Here is a 22,086-nt window from a genome sequence, read left to right on the forward strand (position 1 = left end):
GTGTGGGTTTCATGATAAAGGCGGTTATCTACTCAAAGCATTTTATCTGCTTCAACTACAAGCTGTGTTTGACTGCATACATTCCTCACCACAGACACCACGTTTGAAACTGCTGTTTTGGCCTGTAGGAGCCATTTTACACTCACAGGGAGTAACAAGGAAATAATACCTAAGCTAGATTTAACTAAGTAGGCAATAAGTAATCCATTTAAATAAATAAGAATAACTGAACTTGCACTGCACTTTTCATTTGCAGTGAATCTCAAAGTGCTACAGCGTTAAAAACATTGAACACACAACATAGAGAAAACAAGTTAAGATGAAAAGCCTTCCTGAATAAAAAGGGTTAAATATAAATATCTCACTGATAAATGCAAAAACAAAACAGGTGTCTGACCCTGACTTTTTTTTTTTTTTTTTAAGGTATGGTCAACAAACTGTCATTGGATGACAGGGATGATATGAGGTTCGTCAGTGCAGTAGCCAATAGCCTCTTTGGAGACGGGACCACCAACTGGGGCCGAGTCGCCAGCCTGGTCGCCTTCGGGGCTGTGGTATGTCAGTACTTGAAGGAGAAGGGCAGAGAGAACTGCGTGGAGCTGGTGGGAGAGGAGATCTCGACATACCTGCTGACTCACCAGAGGGACTGGCTGGTCAAGAACAACTCCTGGGTGAGTCCTGGTTAATGGCTGAATGACAGGATGTTGTAAAAAAGAGAGAGAAATGTACTGATTGCATAACTGTTCTCATGTTGCAAGAGAAGTCTGCGTGTACAGTGAACAAGCGACTTTGCCCTTGTGCGTCACTCCTTTAGATTTTAATCTAATTAGTTTCTTTTTCCAATCCATTGGTTTTCCAGGATGGCTTTGTGGAGTTCTTTCGAGTAGCAGACCCGGAGTCCACAGTGAGGAACACACTCATGGCCTTTGCTGGATTTGCTGGTATCGGGGCAACACTGGCCCTGTTGATCAGGTGAATAAGTTGGACTTTCAAAGACTTATTTTTACACATGAGCAAAATTCGTGCTGGATGCTTCCTCTTTTAAAAAACCTTCCACTTCGCATTGGGTTTGGACAAAAGAAGATGGAAATGAAAGCGTTACTGCTGATAAGACAATACCCCAGTAGTTCCTTTCTTTTTCTCGGGCTCCCCTCCACCTCCAACTGCAAAAACAAGTACCTTTGATGTTGATGTTGGGGGACAGACTCTACTCTCAGCCACCTTCCTTCAATTAGGTTTTATTTAATTTACAAAGGAGTTTATTTTTCTAATAAATGTAAAATATGTTTCTATGACGATATAAATGGTTATGGGCATCAGTTGACCTGATTTTTTGCTTGTCTTATGTTTTGGCTGATTATGTTTACGTGTTGATCTAACTATACATTACAATTCAGTGGCTGAAGGGCAAAGCTGCATTTTTTTTTCCATGTCATGCAGAAATGAAGCCCATTTTCATAGAGCCCATTCACAACCCTTGGATGCTTTTGGTATGGACACTCAAATCGAGAGAAGAGAGGAGGGGTGGATTTGCATAAGTGTAGCTCTACTTCCTCATTATGGAAATGTTGGAGCTACACTGGGAAACGAGAGCAACAACATACAGGACGTTTGGTTGAACAGCAGCCTGGAAAGTTTGAGTCTGTTGGAAGAAATGTCAGAGGACTGTGAATTGGAAATCTGATGCAGATGGTGTTGATCGAAGAACTGCACTAAAGCTGACAATAGACGAAAAATGATGCTGGCCTACAGAGCAAGAAAGCAGTGAATGATTTATAGTTTGGATCCAGTTCAAAGCTAACAGAAATTTGTATAGATTTCAATTCAGTTTGCTAGTTAATAAAACAGATATATAATTAACATATATTGACCTTTTGATGCCGTCTTTCTATTGGGGGAACATTGAAAAAAGCAGAAGGCATAGGTTACATGCACACCTCTGCTGGTTCCACTGTTCTGAAATGAATCACTCTGCTCTACACTAATTTTACCTCTTCTGCACATGACAACCTTTTGATGTTTATTCACACCACAACCCGAGACAGAGCCATTTCCTAGAAATTTTCGACGCGGCTGTGGCAGCGCCTCCATCGCATTGAGCGCTCAGCTGTAGCCGCAGTTTTTGCGAGTTGCAGTAGCGGCGTGTTGATATCTGCAAAGAGTCGGTGCACAACATCGTCGCTCATTGCAGAAGCTAGATTGTGAAACTGGGGTAAACAGGTCACAACATCCTCTAAAATTACATAACACTGTCTACTTCCTGGGTTGGAAGTCTTGTAGCTACCTTAGAAACTGGTGACTTAATCATGTATGATATATTTGATTGGATATTTAACTGTTTTAATAATCTGTTGTCGCTTTTTTTTTTAAAGAATTTTGGCTGTTTTCTCTTTAACTGACATCTTTGATATGGTTGTAGTCTACTAGACCAAAGCTCCACCCTGTTCTGATATACTGTTGCTTGTAAGGATGCAAATTTTATGCAGTTTCTCTAATCAATAGGCGGCCATCTTAACAATCGATTAGCGGTTAATCATTAACAATTTATGAAATACGCTGGACATTTTTCCAGTAGAAAACTACCAACATGACCTATGTTCGACACAAAATGCGAGTAGGCTACATTAGTAATTAGTTCAAAGAACAGATAAAATAAACACCCAAGTTACTTGAATTTTAACTTAAATAACAGTAAATGTTGACTTAGTTTAAAAATTAGGAGCTCCCACTCCGTTCTGTCACCATATATTCAACAACTGGTCAAACAAAATGCAAAATATTAAACAAGCAAACTGCTGCACAACTTCCAGTTTCATTGAAGGATGTAATTAGATCATAATAGATGCGTTGGACATATTTAATAATTAACGTCAATAGTAAATAACTCGTTGTTACTTTTCTCTTCCTTGGATGGCAGGGTGGTACATTTGTTTTACAATAAGTGCAGTCTTTAGGGAGGGTCAGCAAACACACCTGTAACCCAACCTTATTAAAGAGTGAGAGACTCTACCTGGTGGCACAATTGCGTACTACAGCAAGTCAACAGAACATTTTCCGACCGTTACACTGCACATCCCTCGACTTCTGCGTTATGGGTTAATATATCTTTAGTCGGTTAAATTATTAACAGCATTTAATCGATAATTGGTTAATCACTGACATCCTAATTGCTTATAAAATTGGTCTAGGAATTTGCATTTATGGTAGTTCACTGTGGGTAAGACAGTGCTGTAGTCAATATTCCATTTAAACCTGAAATGACTCTCAATCCTCAAACAGGGGAATCCCTGGTCATGATGTGTGGCTGCTGCGCCCTTGTTTGTTCAGATCCTCCCGTTGTCTCGGGTTACAGGACAAACACTACGCTCATCGAGGTCTTAGGAGGAAATGGAGTAGAGTTTCTCCATGGTGATGATCCACAGCAGACCTCCGTTAGTCCTCTCCTGCGTCTAGTGATGTTAGCCACCTCCCTGGTTACCCCCGCACAGTTCATTGTGAAGAACAGGCTTCTACACAATAGGGAATTGAGGCTGAGGCAATTTCATAGAGCGGTTTGCACCATACACAAGTGGATTGGGGGTGCAGAAAACAGACAGTGCTGCAGTGTCTCGGGGCTGATATGCAAAGCACACCAAGTCTTTGAACAACCTTGACGCTGGTAACCAGCTCATTAGGGCAATACATTAAGTGTGTGTGCATACATTATTTTCTCTACCTAGAGAATTAAAGCTGTAAATCGTCGGTGTTACCTTGTTCATCAATGGCAGGTCGGTCCTATCATGGTCCAGTATGTCAGGATATGCAAATAACAGTAGAATGATGTGAAACTTAACTGCACGTACACAGAAACTCCTGTGTGTCAAAGTAAACTGATGAAAGTCAGGTTACCAAACATGGACACAAAATGAGAACACTGCACAATACTGGAAGGATAATCATAACAAGACTATATCTAGACTTGATTTTAATTGAGATAACAACTTTTTATTGCCACAAACTTGTTCATGTTTAGGTCTACAAAATGTGTCAAACTGAAAATGAAGTGCGGTCGGGGTAATGTCAACAATGTTAACACAGCAGATTTTTAGGCGCTGTCATTGTGGTCGTCTTGTCTTTCACAGTAAAAACAGAAACTACTTCATAACCAATCTGTCAGAAATGTTTTAAGAAAACTGTAGAGCTCACTAGTTTCTATTCCCTAGAAGCAGCTGTAAACTTGAAGCTTCAGCAGGTGAACACATTCCAATCATGGGATAGTTTTTAAGGAGTGGTTTTGAAACTATTGTCTGCACACATACTTAACATTCAATACAATAGGGAGTATTGATTATAGTCAGCTTGGATTACTTTCCTGGAGCGGCCCAACCCAAAAGAAACCAAGTATTATGCAGGAACTATTTCAGAGAACACATTGAGAGCTTCTGTGCATTCAGCATTCATAAACTTTTTCACTTCAAATGAAACAAGTGCTTCTCTGCAGACTTGTTGAGTGGTGCGGGGGTGATGTGACCAAAAAGGAAGTACAACTTGACACACATTTGAGAAATTCTAAAGAAAACCGAAGAGTTCAGATCAGTTTCAGAATGAGATAAAACCCCATTTCGCCATGTTTCTGTACTTTAAATGTTTCTCCATACAGAAGCTTCCCATATAAACCGGTCTGCTGCAGTTTTATTTACCATTTAGTAACTTGAGCTTTGAGGAACGGCCTCCTGAGGCAGAACATTGGTTGTGAGCCTCTGCACTTCCCCGTAGCAACAGCCCTCCCCCTTCATTTAAAAAAAGCAACAGTTTCTGGGAAGTCAGCTGACGCACAAGTTTATCTTTAACAGGACTACTTCACTGCCGAGTTACTTCTTAGAAGCTGCAAATACTCAGAATTCTGACTCTGAGATGTGAAGATAGGCCTCTTTCTCGCACTTTGCAGTAACTGTGTAAAAGGGAAAACAGAACTTGATAATTTTGAAAAAGCTGAGGAAGCGCTTGCACATTTTTTATTTTTTTTTTAAGCAGGCATAACCAGGCACATAAACATCACAAGAGTGTCCAGAGCTGCTTCACTGGCAAAGAATTAGAGACTTGCATTCTTATTTTGAGCTTTAGAAAGTCTTTAATTATACGTCAACCATACTCTGCTTTTTTGAATACACAGAACTTTGCTTATAATAATGTGCAGAGTGCTCAGAGAGTGTTCAACTCTTTCTCAATGCTTCAACTCTATCAGCAGAAGTGCCGCTGAGCAAACCACATGCCTAAGTGTGTCTCAAGGCATTGCTGCAAATAAGTATTAACACCCTCTTGTTTTTTCTTATCATGTTGCCTCAGTGTTTGATTCCAAGCACTCGTTGCTGCAACGTTTCTGCACTACACTTCCCGAACACCACTTGTTGCTCAGTGTCATGTTCCCCTTTTTTTTTTTTTTTTAATCTTCAGGTCTGATTGGGTGGTGCACTTGCAATTTTCTGCTCATCCAAGTTCTTATTCTTATCGTTTCTAACAGCAACTCCTCAGTTATTTTCATTTTAAAATTTTAGATTCTGATATTAGAGATTAAAACAGCCACTTCTGGTGTTTAAGAAGCTTTTTTTCTCTGGAATCAGCTGGAATTAATAAGCTGATTATGTGCTGTGAGCCATAACAGCCTGTTGACTGGTGAAATTGTGCATTAGAGGTGCATTAGGCTACTGTACATTTGAGATGAAAACATGTAAACTTATTTCCTTGCTCTGAAATAAAATGCTTGTCCACAATTAATGTTTTTGTGTAAAATGTTAGTTTGCACATCTGAGACTCTGCTGAGACCTGTGATGTCATCAAAAAGATGAAGGCTGCAAAAAAAACCCCACTAAAACAGATCAGCTGTTCAGCATAATATTCATCTACTTAAAGAAATTACTTATTAAAGAAGTGATGGAAAACAAAAACACTAGCTAGTTATAGCTTTATAGACGTGTCATTGAGTTTTGGGAATACTGCGCTGTGCATTTTTAGGCTTTTTGGCATTTTATAAGCTAATGACTAATCAATTAATCACAAACAAATCATAGATTAGCGACCATCAGTTACAACATTAACTGCAAAGAAATATACTCCTGAATTCTTTGACATTATTATTAATAACTCTAAATACCAGAATCTGTGTGTTCATAGCTACATAGATCATAGGTCAGAGGGCTCCCATTCATCACCACCGCAGTCTGAACTCTGAACATTAACTCATCTTTGTCGTCGGACACTTATCACTGATCAGCTGTAATCCACTAGGTGACGGGTCACGTTCCTTCCTGAGTGGAGTCATCCCGTCTTTTGAAACTTTATTCTTTGACTGATGACCACATTGTAGTATTAATAGATAGCTCCGTGTTGGCAGCTGTGACGTGCAGGCCGTCCTTTATCATCTCTTACTGCATCCTGCAGTTCCTGATCCCATAAAGTCTTCGCTTTGTTCAGTGTGTGTGTTTAAATTGTGATCATAAATGATATATGAATATAGTACCTAGTCTATATTTTTATGGTTACTGTTCTCGGACGTGTTCTTTTACGTAACATTTCACGTGCACACCATTTATTTTCCAACATAAGCCGAAAGCTTTACTAAAATCTGATTTGATGCGGACACATGAGCGCCATCAGTGATGTCATGAATAGATTTCATAGTCCAGCATGCCAAGAAACTCAAATTACAGGAAAAGACTGTAATTGTCCAACATTCCTGCACAACTGTGCAAGTTTAGGATTCAATCCAGAGCTAGAAATGTTCTTTGACTCTTAGTAGACATGAATGCAAGGATTATTTTATCATTATTTATAGATTTTATTTATAAAAACAATGTTGATGTGCCTGATAGCTGTGTTATGGTGCACATTTTAGCAGTGGTAGCAGCTTCCAGAACTTCATGCAAAAGTCGAACTCTGCGGATCCGTCATGCACAGTCGTTTGTCCACTGTGTAATAGAACTCAATGTTATCACTGAAACATATAAGATACGTTCATTCAAATATTCTTGTGATATCTGTGAGAGTCCAGGTGATAAAATGCTGTAAATGTTTAAATTTGGAATAATTTGAACAACTTGAGATACATCTTTAATTCACTTTACCTGGACGGCTTTAACTGTACGGGTTCATCTTATGGTTTTCTTCTTCTTCCTCTGTTGTGATGCAACTGTTTTTATGAATATGCATGAATATGTTACTGTATTCCGTCTTGTCGAATCACTGGCTGATGCGAAACAGCAGCTACGTGCTCCTTCTTTGCTCAAGCAGAAGTTGTTGTAACCGTCTGCTCTTTCTCAGTACACAGTGTACTTTGTAGCAGGTCGCTGACCTCGCATTAGGTCACTGGAGGCTTTCCATGTTTTGTTTTATTCACTCAGGAAATAGCAGTTTAGTAACAAGGCGAGCATTCTGTTGGAAAGGGCCGTGATGTTCCCAGTAAAATTCCCAGGTTATTACACATGGGAAGGAAGTAGCGCAGGACATTTGTTCCGAGAATAAATACCGAGCCCTCACAGTGTATACATTGGCACGCCTAAACTGGCACATACTCAGTTATTTTTCTACCCAATCAAGATCTAACATGCCAACGTTCTTCTTCATTCTGCCTTTTCATTCTTCCTTGTTCTGTGTATTCCAGTTTGTTGGATGAGGATCAAAGTGACGAAGCAAATAAGACTTTCCTTTTCTCTTTCACATAGACTCAGAAGAGAAGAGCATAATGAAAACAGTACAAACGGTTCTTTATTCCTCTACAGAAATTGTGCTTTCTGCTTTATGTGTTTTTAATTCTTTGGATCTAATCTATTCTGGAACAGGAATCTACCAGGAGGTTTCAAGGTTTGATCCAGTTCAGAATCAACTGAAAGGTGTCTGTGATGGAATCGAAGTGTTTGTGAGAGCATGAAAGTTCACTCTTGACCTTGGAAATAGTAGTATGACAAAAAACTCAATCTAAATCTAAACTTAAGGTCCGTTCACCAAAGCTAGAGGCTTTTTCCGGAGCTTTGTCCGGAGAAATCTTCAGGTTGATCATATTTTTTTTGTCTTTCTTATTGTTAACATGTTAAATTTTGTGCCCACACCAATGTCCCTTTGGGTTAATGAAGTGGATCAAGTCAAGTCAAGATTATCAAATATGAGGGGAGATTGAAAGCTCTGGAAAAAGCTAGTCAATGGACCTTTCAGTTGAGTTTTTCTCCCAGTCTATGATACAGTTTGGTGACTGTGCTGAGATATATGTATGTACTTAATGTTGTTTTCCTGTAATAGCATGATATCTTCAATGTGATGTAAAAAACAGACCTGGCTACTAGGTAATCTGGGTAAGAGAATAAGAGAATCCTGTTTACTCCAGTTTAATTTTGAAGAATCCTGATTTCTTGACCATATTTATGTTTTCCAACAAGATTATGGCACATGTGCATAATAAAGACTGCAGATAGGGAAAGTATCAATGTAACAGCAGTGTTGTGGGATGAAAGGTAACATCATCACTCGCAGCTGTGCATCCATCAAAAATGATCAAGTCCAAAGTCAGAATCACACTGAAACCAAAACTTAAAATAAGTCTAAATAAGTTGAACAGCAGACTTTATAATATTCAGACATATTTGCACTATAAAGAAGTTTTACTCTGCTGTTTTCTTACTGTGGCCTCAACCTAAATGCTCCAACCCCAAAATAAGAAGTACCTAATGTTTTCAGGCTGAGGTATCATATATTGCTAATAAATTGAAAACAAGCCAGACCTGTAATGTGTCAAAAATGCGGTTCAATAGAGATCTGATCACTAACCAGGTGCAAATAACCACATTTTACAGTAACCAGGCTTTTGCACCGTTCCAGTTTCCTGCCTTAATCTGATCTCTGACAATAACCGTGTTTTTTTTTTTCTGCACATATAAACCCAATGACTTATTTGAGATTGAAAACTAATCTGAAAACACTAGAGTGGCCAACAACCAAAATAGGGACGCTAATTCCATCTCTGATGTCCTTTTGTTGATGACACTGTTGTTAGAGAACTATGAAACTGGGTGACAAACATCTGAGAAGTAGGTCATGCATTTCCTTTTTGAGTCACTGAACCTGTATGACCTGTGACAGCATATACATTGGTTCTAACACCTCCTGCGTTGTGTTTGCAGAAGCATCGTAACTTGAGCAAAGCGTCTCTTCCTATTGACTTGTGGTATTACATTTTCAAACTGAGACAGGCCCAGGCTTGTTTGAACCCAGTGCTCTGAGGTGTGATGTTGTTATGTCTGGTAAAAGCATCAGGTGGGTGGAGGGTCAAATGGTCAGTGTCAGTTACAGCATGTCTGCCCTTCACCCCTCCCCGTCTTCACCTTTTGTTTGGAAACCAAATGTTTGGCGAGCATTGACGGTGGTTTGTTGACGTCTGCAGCCTGAAACATTCCACACAACAATCTGGAGCTTACTAGTTCAAAAGCCATTGAACCCAGCTGAATGGAGGGCATTGTGTTTTAAAAAAAAAAACAACAACAGTGCTGCTGATAGTCATCCATTTATGTGGTCATTTGGAGAATCTCAGCATGTGGCTGTGCGTAATTCATATGACTGATTATCATTTCGCTACGGCAGTCGAGGAGTCATGCATCTTTGGGTCACAAGTTTGTTGGCACTGTGGCACTGCACGGACTGAATGGATGAGTGTGTTGAAATCAGTGTTTTTAGCTGGGGGATGACTCAAGGAGAAGTTCAAGAGATGACCTCATCTCCGGCAGGATAATTATATACCCCCCCCCTTCCCCCCTATCCCCCTCCACCCCCAACCACCTCTTCTTCTTCCCTGATCTGAAGCTGCGATCAGCACTTGGTCAGCAAAAATTGAACACAGACCCTTGGGAAATGAATAATGACTGTGTCTCCCAGTGTTTGGAGTCAAAAGTTACTACCCAAGCAAAACCACACTTATTTAGGTGGTCATGCAAATATCTGCAGTATGAGTAACAAATGTGTTGACTCAATAATGGTTATGATTTGGCATCCACGTGACTGATCAGACGGAGAGATGGGGTCTTTCCTAATATGTAGCAATTACTGTTACTGTTAATTATCGGAAGACAATATCATTTAACCATTTTCACTTCCCAGAAGCCAAAAAACTCAGCTTTACCCGTGTGTCTACAGTTACGAGAGAACCAAGGGTCCAAGTTTGGTTCCTGCCCCTCAAAAAGTCCCTGCTTTGGTGGTACAGTAGTACTTTCCGACGGCCGAAGAACTGTCATGGCGGAGTTTGCTGTACTGAGTGTTGCTGATTGGTCAGACACAAGCCTCAAGGCTGCTACAACCTGTGGATGGCCTTCACAAAGTAAGCCTGCTTTGGTTTTCAGTTTTATAAGTATTAGAACAAGCCATGAACATTTCTTGTCCACCTCTACACAGCAGATGTTACTCATCGTTTTTCGGATGAAGTGGAAACACAAGCAGGAATGTACCTTTAGGTCTTGAGGGTACTTCCCTGGGCTTCTCAGTTACTAGCACTCTTTGTTCAAGAGATGGCTGATGAGTTTGTGATGTTTCATGATGTTCATTCCCCTCTCCTTGATCTAGTTGTCTAGTCATAGCCAGTTACTGTCATTGGAATTAATGTAAGTGAAAATGAAATGGTGGAAAGTTGGTCCAGCAAGTGCATAAAATCTGAGGTGACACATGTTTCTCCATCCATTACTTGACAAATATCTGTATCTTTTTTTTCACCATTTCTTTACCATTTTCACACATAACAAGGCAAATGGTTTACCGTAATAATTTTGCACAGTGCACAAGAATCAGGGTGCCCGGAGAAAGTTCAGGGGGTTTCCTAGCACCATGGATGCTGAAAATCGAAACTAAAACAAAATGAAACAAACAAAGGAAAGCATTAAAAAAGAAAATAGTTTTGTGAAATCTATTAAGTCATCCAAAAATTAAGGGTTTTTCACAGGCCTAGAAAAGTGTTTTCCCCAGAGTCTCAGAAGAAAACGAAAGCATGGAATTCATTACCTACGTGGCAATATAGTGTAGATCCGTTTGACCAGTAAATTGTGGGTTAGTGTTTCTCACAGAAGTGAACGTTTGTCAGCAGTGTGTGGGATGGTGTTACGACCTCCTCGAAAGCCACAACATAAGGAAGGACACGACACTGGGTTAGATGCAAAAAAGAATACATTCATTTACAAAAAGACAAAAAGGATAAAATAAGGGAACAAACGAAGAGTTGGGTCTTGTGTTAGGGGGGTTGAGAGAGATTGTGGGCAGAGGAAGGAGCCACCTATATAGACCCAGCCTGCATCTCCACACAGGTGCCCTCTGTCAGTCATCAGTTAGCTGAGCTGCACCTAGAACACAAAGACATATGCTGCATTCAGAATTACACACTTCAACTTTTTACTTTTTATGTACCGCAGCTGCCATACAAAAGTACGTACTGTATGCATACAGTATGCATACAATTGAGACATATTACTTCATCTGTCATTGCAGCTCCCATCACTGCATTATCATTGATCTGTTCTCTCGGTGGCTCAGTCCATGTGACGTATCTTCTGCTGTGGAGAGTATTGTGAGTCCAAATAGCCAGAAAAGCATGCTGGCTTGCACCCAGATGTAGTAGGACATTCTGGTACTTTTGGCATACTGCATTTGACATACTATGTATTGGGACATTGTACACCCACACAAGAAAAACAATAACAAGACACAGAATGACATATAACAGATGGTATCAAAAGCAAAGCAGTTTCTAGACATCAGCAGAAAGGGAAAAACCCAACTAATCACAAAATGCACATCAACCGTCTACATATAAATTAAGGACATTGTTCGGGTCATATACATGTAGGTCAAGTCTCAAACAAGAATTATTTTTTTCAATCAACTCATAAACCTGTTTCTATGTCCTTGCTGATGTCTGATCATTAAAGTGTTTGTTCAACTGCATCCGTTCATCACAGTTAAGTGGGACCAATTGTGTTAAAAGATTAACTTGATCTTGTTAACTTGACCCAATCACACTCACATGTAGATGATGAAAGGATTCTCACCTCAGGCTACACTTGTTTTTTACACATACTGTGCTAAAAACGCTCCTATCAGCAAAATGTAGTTGTTTCCAGTCTTATACTTAATTTTATTAAACCAACTGTCAAGCCACATGAAAGACATCGAACATGGAAAATGACATTCTTTTAATACGTGGTGTGATCACACCTACGGTTTGTTTTCTTTGGTTCAAATCAGGGTTGAAAAGTTTAGTTTGTTCCACTTGTTTCCTGTGGCTACATTGTTTTCCTGCTCTCCATCTCTCCGCATCGCTTGTGTTATGCGTATGTTTGTGACTGGTTTTTCTTCATATCACACAGCATTCAGAATCCGCTTTTGAAAATCAGATAGCAATGCAAACAAAAACGAAAATTTATGGCTAACATTACAGCTCCACTAAGCAATATTTTTATTTGACATGGGATCAAATGACTCACTGCAGTGTGATTTTTTTTTTTTTTTTTTTATTATCCCACTGAGAATCAACATCATGTTGTGCAGCCTTGCAGATTTTTGCTCATTTATTGAGCTAATTTATTGGTTTCATAGCCCATCTAGTTGAGTCCCTCTGGCTGTCACCAGCACGCCTATAATAAACCGTCAGTTTCAGCTGCTATGTGTGAAATAATAGAGTAGCAAAGATTGGTGAAGAGCAAATATTTGGCACACTAAAAAGAGTCAGATACTTTTTCTCAGAAGTTGGAGAACCAAACAGAGAATGAAACGTGTTGAGAAAGAGGAGTCCAATGGGATGTTCATGTTGCTCTGTCTCTGTTTGATTTACAACATTATGTATAGGATTGCTAATATGATAGCTATAAGACTTGATTTAACAAAGTTTATTACTAGGAATTTGTTTTGAAGTCTACTATGTTACCCACAAGTGGTCAAAATTTGCTAAACCCAACTGCAAGTTTCACTGGCTCGACTGAAGTTTCATTGACAAGACAAATGTAACTTTGGTAGCTTGATTATTGGATGGAGGTTTGGTAGCAAAATGTTTAGGCAGCAAAGGTAGAATCACATAATTCCATAAATTCCTGTCACAATTTAATTTAGCAGATGCTTTTATCCAAAGTGACACACACACAGGAGTTAATACAAGACAAGCAAGGATCTAGTCAGGAGAGAGCGACGTGAGTAAACGCCATGAAGCTAAATTCAAGTCTGTAATTTAAGTATCAGTCCAGGTTGTGGTTTTCCCTTAGTTCATTTTAATAGTGTTATTTTATGACTTCTATCTTACCTGTAAAACACTGAAACCCTTGTCCTTATAACAGTGTAGTTTTTTCACAGTTGGTTGATTACACTTGCAAACTAAAGTTCAAATTACAACGAGACATTTTCTACAATGAGACATTTTCTGGAATCTTGGATCAGAAGAAACAAAAGGAAACAAGTAAACATGACTTCAAATGCTCTGAACATTTAAAACCTTCTGCTCCACACTCATGCAGTTAGACACAGTCACACCTGGGAGGTCGCCAGTTAAACACTGATTGTTGGTCATTTAGTAGCCTGCTGTTCTGAGTTGCCTTGCTCGGAGGCACTTGGGAAGTAGAGGGGCAAATGCTTCTAGTTCACCTTCCAGCACCAGATTTTATCCTGTTGCTCCAGATCACTAAATTGAGCTCAGCACATATTGTTGTGTTGTCCTGGCTCTGACTTACAGCTGATAAATGTTTTAGTAAGCACATTAAATTACTGTTTTCAGTGCGTGGTTCCCCTGTCGCAGGCCACAGAGCGTACCTACAAATCTATACAAAATGATAATTAGGGACTTTTCTATCAGCTTTTGTTTTGTCTCTCAAGGCCTTTCTGTGAATTTGGGTCAGAGCTGAAGTCTTTCATCCTCCCCCATAGATGACGATGGGGGGGGATTACAGCACAGACAAAATAAGCGCTCAGCTGATAACCAAAGACACAAAGAGACCTGCCAGCTCCAGCCTGTCGCCTTCATATTACCAGAAAAAAAGACTGTTTGGTAAAGTGTTGATCCCTACGTCGTTGGCTCGCCACTTCACAGAAACAAAGAAAAGGTTGCTACAGAAAATACTATTTGAAAATATAATCCACTCAAATTCTGCCATGAATGCTGCTCAACTGTATTTTATTGATATTTGTGACTTTTTATATCTGCTGATGGTTTAATCCAGTGTTTTAGTATCTAAATCCTTCTGTATTAGAATTAAAATTCCTTAAAACCAAAGAGGTTTAGCACTTTCTTATTAAACAAATCTCATGTACAGTTCAAACCAACAATTAATCTTATTCCTCTGTTCCGTACAGCTCCATGTTGTCCAAAAACAACCATGAAGACACACACTGGAGTTTATTCTGTGTCAATACCACATACACCAACCTGCTGCTGTAAATACTCACTGGAGCACCAAAAAAAGTATTCACCCACAGCTGAAAATAGTCCCAAACAAATTAATTTTTTCCACTGTTTGGGTAACTTTTTCTTAAAAAAAAAAACCTTGTCTGAGAGTCACAAACAAGGTAGGGATGTCAGTAAGTACAGAGATGCTTTTGTCTTTTTATGGGATTTGTTGACAACAAGAAAATATAGAAAAAATCTAGTGTTATTCTTAAAAACCCCTAAATGATCACTTATGTTTCATCATGTCTAAAATCTAAAAAAGTAAATACAATGAACTCAAATGATCTCCAGTGTGTTTGGAGTTAATTTTTATCATTTCAGTTGATCAAGTAAACATCGAAGCACTTCTGTTTTGATAACTGCTTTACAATAATAACAATAATAGCATAAATCATTAATTAGTTTATTGTAGGAAGTTTCAGCTGTTAATGATTCATAACTCTGTTGATATCTACATACATCTGGGGGTTGTAATTGTCAGTGGGACAGATTCATAGATTTGAGAGCATTAAGAGATACTCACCATGATACCAGTTTCATCATGTATTATAATTTATTTTTAACTTTTATGTAATCATACAAGTTGGCCCAAGGTGCCTTTACATTTGCATTATTACACATTTGGCCCTGAATGACTGTTGCGCCCTGCCCCAAGGCCAAACATGTTGTGATAACAGGAAACCGTTGGCTTAAATCTGATATGGGAATTTTTTTTTCTTAATGAAGCGTAGGCTTAATAGGGCTGTAAAATCAGATCAATAGGGAAAGCACGGGCTGAAACTGTCTGAAAAATGACTGCGTTGGTGGTGGGCTTATTATGATGGCAATTATGATGGATCAGAGTCAGTTAACTAATAAGATCAATGGCATGCTTCAAAGATTATTATTTTTGCTGGTTATACATGTTTGTTTTTCGTCTCGGCTTTCCAAAGATAAGATAAATTTAATTGAAAAATGCTTCACTATGAGTTACCTGTCTGCAGAACACACCTTAACAGTGCAACACAGGTCTGAAGTCCCTTTTGCATGGCTGTTTATATTAAGCAAGAGAAAAGTTCACTCAGATTTTGCAGTGGACAGAACACAAAGCACCTGTGTGTTAGGGTTTGTTTTTCTATGTTTTCAAAAAAGCACCTGAAGCACCTGAGCAGTTGCGTTTAACTTGTGTACTGAATGAACAATAATGAAAGAGCACCAAGCTGCCAGGTGCTATCCGGTGTACAGCTGCATGAAATGTGCATAATGCATGCAGCATGTTTACCACGGGCCATACGCTACCTGATCTGAGTCTGAGTCTATTTGCACAGGAGCTGTTTGCATTTCTGTATTTGCTTCCGTCAACAGTGAGCTTAGATCCATTTACATGAATTCAGTCAGTATGACAGATTTCTGCGCATAACACACGTGTTTCTTAACCTGCTGATCGGAAGAATGCTATTTACCAGCATGTTCTGTCCAGGACTTGATTTGGCATAATGCACTTAATTAATGTTCCCAGAGATCACTGGCCTCCCTGGCCAAGGAACTAGGAAGTCAGTAAAATAAAACCCAGTCATCTGAGTGAGGAAGCAAGACACTCACATTTCTGTACTCGTGTGCAGAAAATGGTAATGAATGGAATGTGTTCCCACATGACTCCACCATTACAAACAGATGGCCAGTTTTTCTTATAGCACTCACAAGAAATTGTTCAAAATTCAGCCTCAGACTACAAAAATGATAGATATTTGTTTGCTGTTTGTGCCACCCATGTATTTTAAGTAACTTGTGTAAAGATGAATACAGGACAGATGATGTTTAAACACTTTTGATGTCTATAATCCTCAAATCAGTCTATAATCCGACCCTATAACCAGACAAGGACATCAATTTTGTAGGATTCTGCAAAACCCTGGATTACATTTTTTATTTATTTATTTTTTTTACATCCAATGGTAATGTATAAGAAAAGTCACGCTTTTTACAATGTCTTCAGGTGCCGTATTACTGTATTGCAGATATACTATGGTTATGGTATGATCAATGTTAGGTAAGGAAAACATTGTGTTTACAAAAAAAGTAAACAGTAAGACAGCAACTCTGGCCCCCTTCATTAGAGTCAAATGAACTCTACACACACTTTCTGCCTTGCTACATACAGGACGCACTACTTCTTGCATGGGCCCTGAATGTTGGTGCTACGAAGTAAATTGTGAGGTGCGAAACCCTCCAATATGGATGTAATTTCTAGGTATTATAGCTGCAGCAGTTAGTCGATCAGCTGATAGAAAATTAATCATTTTGAAGAAAAAATACCATAATACTCTTGTTTCAGCTTCTCATATGTGAATATTGGTTGGCTTTGGACAAAAGAAGACATTTGAGGACGTCACCTTTGGGTTTCAGAAACAGTGATCAACACTTTTCACCATTTTATGACATTTTATAGACCAAACAACTTATCAGTTAATTGACAAAATAGTCAATAGATTAATTGATAATGAAAATAGTAGTTTTTTGTGGCCCTACTGGGGATTCTGGGCTGGTATACCAGACAATCACACTAGAGAAGTCTTTGAGGATTTCATAAATGTCTTTGAATCAGCAGTAAGTGATGTCACTCAATCTGCTGAAGTTTCGAAGTTTGTTTTTTTTAATTTTTTCGGAAAACAGTGGCTTAATACCCGTAGCTCGAGTTTGATCATCAATGCAAAAAGCTCAATTTGAAACAAGAGAGGCACACCATATTAACCATCAAAGAAGTACTTTCAAAAGGAAGATTAAGTGCTTTACATGTGGTTCCTGCTTTTGTTGTTTTATTGATGCTCGATGGCACAAACAAACAGTAAAACAGCTGCTGGAGTCACCGTGGCGGCTGCAGGACTAAGATATATCAGACTATAAATACAAATGACATGTTGTTAATGTTCCTGCTGGAACCATGGCAGAAGATTTTTGAAAATCTTACTTGGTCTGACAAATCGCTGGAGGGTCTTACATTGAAAATAAACTCCCACATGATTGCAACAGAGTATTTACTAGTTGAAGTGCATGTTGGAAATGGGCTGTAAACAACAGCCTCCTCCACGTGACTTCACGTGAGTAGAGTAAGCACTCCTTTTCACTTCATCCTATATCCCTCCACCCCCCTCAACACTCTCACACCCACACAAACAAAAGATAAATACTTTCAGGTTCAAGGAAACAGGAAGCAAATATAACCCCACTAGGGAGTGATATCATTCTCCATTCAGCTCGGCTATTTAAATAGTTTATGATCAGAGACAAGTGTTCATATCTGACCACTGGAACTGTTTGCAAACTTGATACCCAACTATGGTATTGTGGATAACATTTCTGGGATTTCAGAATACACAAAGCTTGTTTATAACAGTCCACATTTGTTCAATTTATGCAGTATTCAGTAAAAATGGAGGTACAAAAACCTGCTGCCAATGTTGAACTGTTATTCTGATCCTACATGTATGTTTTACGCTATAATAAATCGAAAGCAATCATGTTATACTGCAGTTTGTCCTGTGACCTTAGTCGCTGCTGACTGAAAGCAGATTCCTCAGATAAGTCTGATAGGTTATCTGACCTCTACGAGGACAAACTGTTCTGAGTGCATTTGATCTTGAAGTGACGCTACATTTTGTGTTTCTCTGAATTATGACCACATTTCACTTGAGCCTATCTGCATCCCCTTGCAAAAGGAATGATTCTTGTCTACGCTTTTCTGCCTGCTTTCAATTTGATGAGCAATCAGGATAAGGACAATGACGATAAATGTGAGCTAACCTGAAACTGAATCAAATTCTTGTTTATTATGCCTTGGGTATTAGTTTGTTGGTTTTGGACATAATTTCCATCAGTTTTGGTGATACTGTACTTACCAAAGCAATTGCTATTATCAGGGAATTCTGGGAATTCTGTGAAATCACCAAAAAAGAAGTCTGATAAGACTGGACAAGAAATGAATGAGCAGAGGACCAGCCACAATATAAACATGCCAACAGTTATGCCAGATTATCTAACTACCTTATTTGGAGTTAAAACCCAAAGTGAGTGCACATGAAATTTTAGTAAAAATCCTTCATTGCACACTTTGTGCCTACAACTACGGTAATTACATTGGATCAAAGCTTGAACCAGGAAGGCTGTAAACTAGTACCCCTTAGAGTCAGCACAATTTTTGGCACAATTTTGGCGTAATGTCCACAGTCAGAAAAACAAATACTGTAAAATAATTAATGCATTTTTTAGCATCATATACACCTGAACACACCCTGAAATTACCTTTTTATTATGAGAATTTGAGCCAAGTTAGTTAATTATTTTCATGCTATTATGTGTGTGGGCAGCCAACAGGAAGCCATCTGGACTTAAGTGCACATGATTTATGGGCACAATTACATGGAAGCTCAAGGAAGTCTGAAAAACCTTTTTGGCAAATATGCGCCTAATTAGTAATCCTCATTGGAATGAATGGGGTGCCATCCTGGAACACAGTATAAAGTTGTCTTAATATATCTTTGGTAAACTGTGATGAATGTTTGGGCAACAACTTTAAACTTATTTTCTCTTCCAAATTAGTTTGGCTAGCCTGGGGGATTTGTTTAAAACACGACTGTTCATGTTCCTCTCCTTGTTGGACTTGTTTTTAGCAATGTTACAGCATTCCCAGATCTTAGTTGTTAACTTAGTGAGTATAATGATTATATTACCACTGGAGATGATGGTCAAATCTACATAAAGAATGAGAAAAGTTGTGTGCAAGCTTCTAGTTCTGTGCTGTAAAGCAGATAATCTCCTTTGTGACGTAATGCAAAGTCCTGCCTGTCATCTACTTTTTCACTTGTCTACTCGGTTTTGCCAAAATCTTCTTTGCACAACTCTTTTCAACTTTTTCACAACTCTTTGGCCTGCGATAGTTTTAAAATACAGCAAATACTGACACGTTGTCAGAAAGTGCCTGTTTTGTTTATGGCGTTTCTGCAGAAAGAACTTTCCAAGGGGACCAAGAACCTTTTGGGGAACTCGGGGAGTAAACGTGCGTTTCGACTGAATTTAGTCCCTGCAGAATAGTCCCAGACGCTTAAAAAAAGTCCCTGATCCAGGGGTGGTACTTTCCAAAGGTAAGGGGAATTTTAAGGGTGGGGTTGGCAGGGCCGACCATCACTGATTGGTCAAACACACACTGTGGCTGCTTCAACTTGTTTACCACTCAGGTTCCATAGTTCCTGAAACATTTGATCAAAAAGGGGCTTTTGTCAGACATTGGACGTTTTTAAAATTTTCCATTGTCATCACAGTTTTGTTGACATCAGGGTATCATGGGCTGATGTAGTGTATCATTTGAACCGTATCTTCATACCAGGACCAGAGGTCCAAAGCAAACTGACCGAACTGTCAAAGGTCAGTGACAGACCACAGACAATGACCCTCATACTTAAAGCCTCTGGAATAGATAACTGAATAGATAGAATAGATAATGGATAACTATTAGAAAACGTGGTATAAAAAAAAACAGCAAATTTGCTGTTTAGACCATTTCCCAAGACCATGTAGGCGAGGCAGATCACGTTTTGACTGACACCCGCACCGGCTACTGAGGGCTGGCTAACTACAGTAGCTAACGACTGGGTTTCCATGGTGCGGAGCCATGCTTGTAATTCACTGAGCCTCACCTCCAACATGGTAAATATACTGCATTTATTATATGTACCATTAGCACTAAAGGAGGCAGGTGAATAGCTAAACATAAGACACACTGAGCAAGAGAGAGCAGGAGAGTTAGAGGGAGAGAGGGAAGTCATTGCTAACTGCTAAGCTAAAGGAACTAGGTCGAGATGCAGAAACGCTACGAATAACACAAAAACTCCGGCAAACAGAAATGAGACAATAAGTATACCACAGCACATCGTTTATGATTGATTGGTGAAATTTTTTGCGTAATTTTCGTAATAAATGTCCGAGCATAACCACGCCTAATTGAAACCCAATGTTAGGAAAGTTTGCAAAAACTTAAATGAGAATATTTCGAATTTGGATTGAAACTAATGTCTAATACATTTAGATACTAACCATTATGTATAAGACCCTACATTACATACTTAGAAGTCTATTGTGGATTTGGGTTTCCAGTGGCTTTATCTTTTCTCCCAGCAGCATTTTTATTGCAATCAGTTCTTATTTGATTTTATAAAATAGAAATGAAGACCATTTCCCCTAAATCCACTTATTCTCTGGTGTGTTTTATATCCAGAAGGTCGAGGCAAGTCAAGGGCAACAGGACTTGCTTTAGATTCTTGAAGATGTTTCACTTCTCAACCAAAAGGCATCTTCATAGTCTGACTGGTAGGGAGTCCAAGTTGTTTAACCTCTGTAGGGTTGTTTACACCTGAAGAGTCATTGAGGTCACATCACGTGGGTCACTAGTCCACCTGGCTGTCTTGTGAGAGTCATTAGAGTCACACGGGTCAAGGTTTGAATGGGTGTATAGCTTACAAAAGGGTGTCAGGACCCTTTTGTTCTGTGCTGTAAAGCAGATAATCTCCTTTTTGACGTAAAGCAAAGTCCTGCCTGTCATGTACTTTTTCACTTGTCTACTCGGATGAGCGTTTTGCCAAAATCTTCTTTGCACAACTCTTTTCAACTTTTTCACAACTCTTTGGCCTGTGATAGTGTTAAAATATGGATTACGGAAAATACTGACACATTGTCAGAAAGTGCCTGTTTTGTTTATGGCATTTCTGCCAAGAGAACTTTCCAAGGGGACCAAGAACCTTTTGGGGAATTCAGGGAGTAAACATGCATTTCAACTAAATTTAGTCCCTGTAGGATAGTCCCAGATGCTTAAAAAAAAGTCCCTGATCCCTGGTTTGCAGGGCCAACCAACACTGATTGGTCAAACACACACTGTGGCTGCTTCAACTTGTTTACCACTTAGGTTCCATAGTTCCTGAAACCTTTTGGTCAAAAAGGGGCTTTTGTCAGACGTCACATCTTCAAGAATCTAATGCAAGTCCAGTTGCATTACATTGCCTTAGCTCTACTGGATATACCACATCCTGGGTGACTTTTAGATTCTGTGTTGGAGGTTTGAATCCAGCAAGTCAACAAACCTCTATGCAAACAAAAACATCCAGGTTGGACAGTATGTCTTGGGGAAATAGACGACAACTGAAACTGTATCAGGTTCTGGCAATGAAACATGATAGGCGTGAGACAGATGGTAAGGAGCTCTCCTGAGAAAACAGTCCCATGTGCGAATATGGTGTAACGTGCACTGATTAATTATAGAGATAGCCGGCCTCTCAGACCAATGAAAGCACATGAGCAAGGACATCCGCTCAAGGTTGAGGAGAAGCATTCCTCATTGTTGATTCCCTTATTTCCACAAACCTATATATCTTTATTTACACACATGCGTCTTGTGACAAAGAATGACCTGTTTTTCTTGTTTCTTATTTCTTTCTCTTGTTTGTCTATTATATACAGAACAGCAACAATGACTGGCTGAGTTTGTGTAAACAGATACTGTATTTGTTGAATTGCAGAGAGCTAATATTTCATAGCTCATAATCCCTATTTTGCATACTAGAAATGTGTAAGGCAAACCTGAAATCCCATTTAAACCATCATTAAACAATCTCTAAACTGTATTCAGATTGTTT

At 39.1% G+C, this 22,086-nt stretch overlaps 1 protein-coding gene across 6 annotated transcripts in view; it reads left to right on the plus strand.

Moving 5' to 3' along the window:
- mcl1b (MCL1 apoptosis regulator, BCL2 family member b) overlaps nucleotides 1-22,086 on the plus strand; it is a 37,931-nt gene that overhangs the window by 647 nt on the left and 15,198 nt on the right. For 3 of the 6 annotated variants that reach the window (XR_006098383.1, XR_006098382.1, XR_006098384.1), the window contains exons 2-4: nucleotides 424-671; nucleotides 860-972; nucleotides 10,153-10,333. Coding sequence is in view for 1 of the 6 variants with exons in the window: in XM_042423378.1 (XP_042279312.1) it covers nucleotides 424-671; nucleotides 860-972 (361 nt within the window). In the remaining 5 variants the exon portion in view is untranslated. Of the gene's footprint in view, nucleotides 1-423; nucleotides 672-859; nucleotides 973-10,152; nucleotides 10,334-11,487; nucleotides 11,567-22,086 lie in introns of all 6 variants that reach the window. The other 3 variants (XR_006098386.1, XM_042423378.1, XR_006098385.1) reach the window with 2 other exon arrangements.

This window comes from Thunnus maccoyii, chromosome 10 (assembly GCF_910596095.1).
Source record: "Thunnus maccoyii chromosome 10, fThuMac1.1, whole genome shotgun sequence".
Classification (NCBI taxonomy): domain Eukaryota; kingdom Metazoa; phylum Chordata; class Actinopteri; order Scombriformes; family Scombridae; genus Thunnus; species Thunnus maccoyii.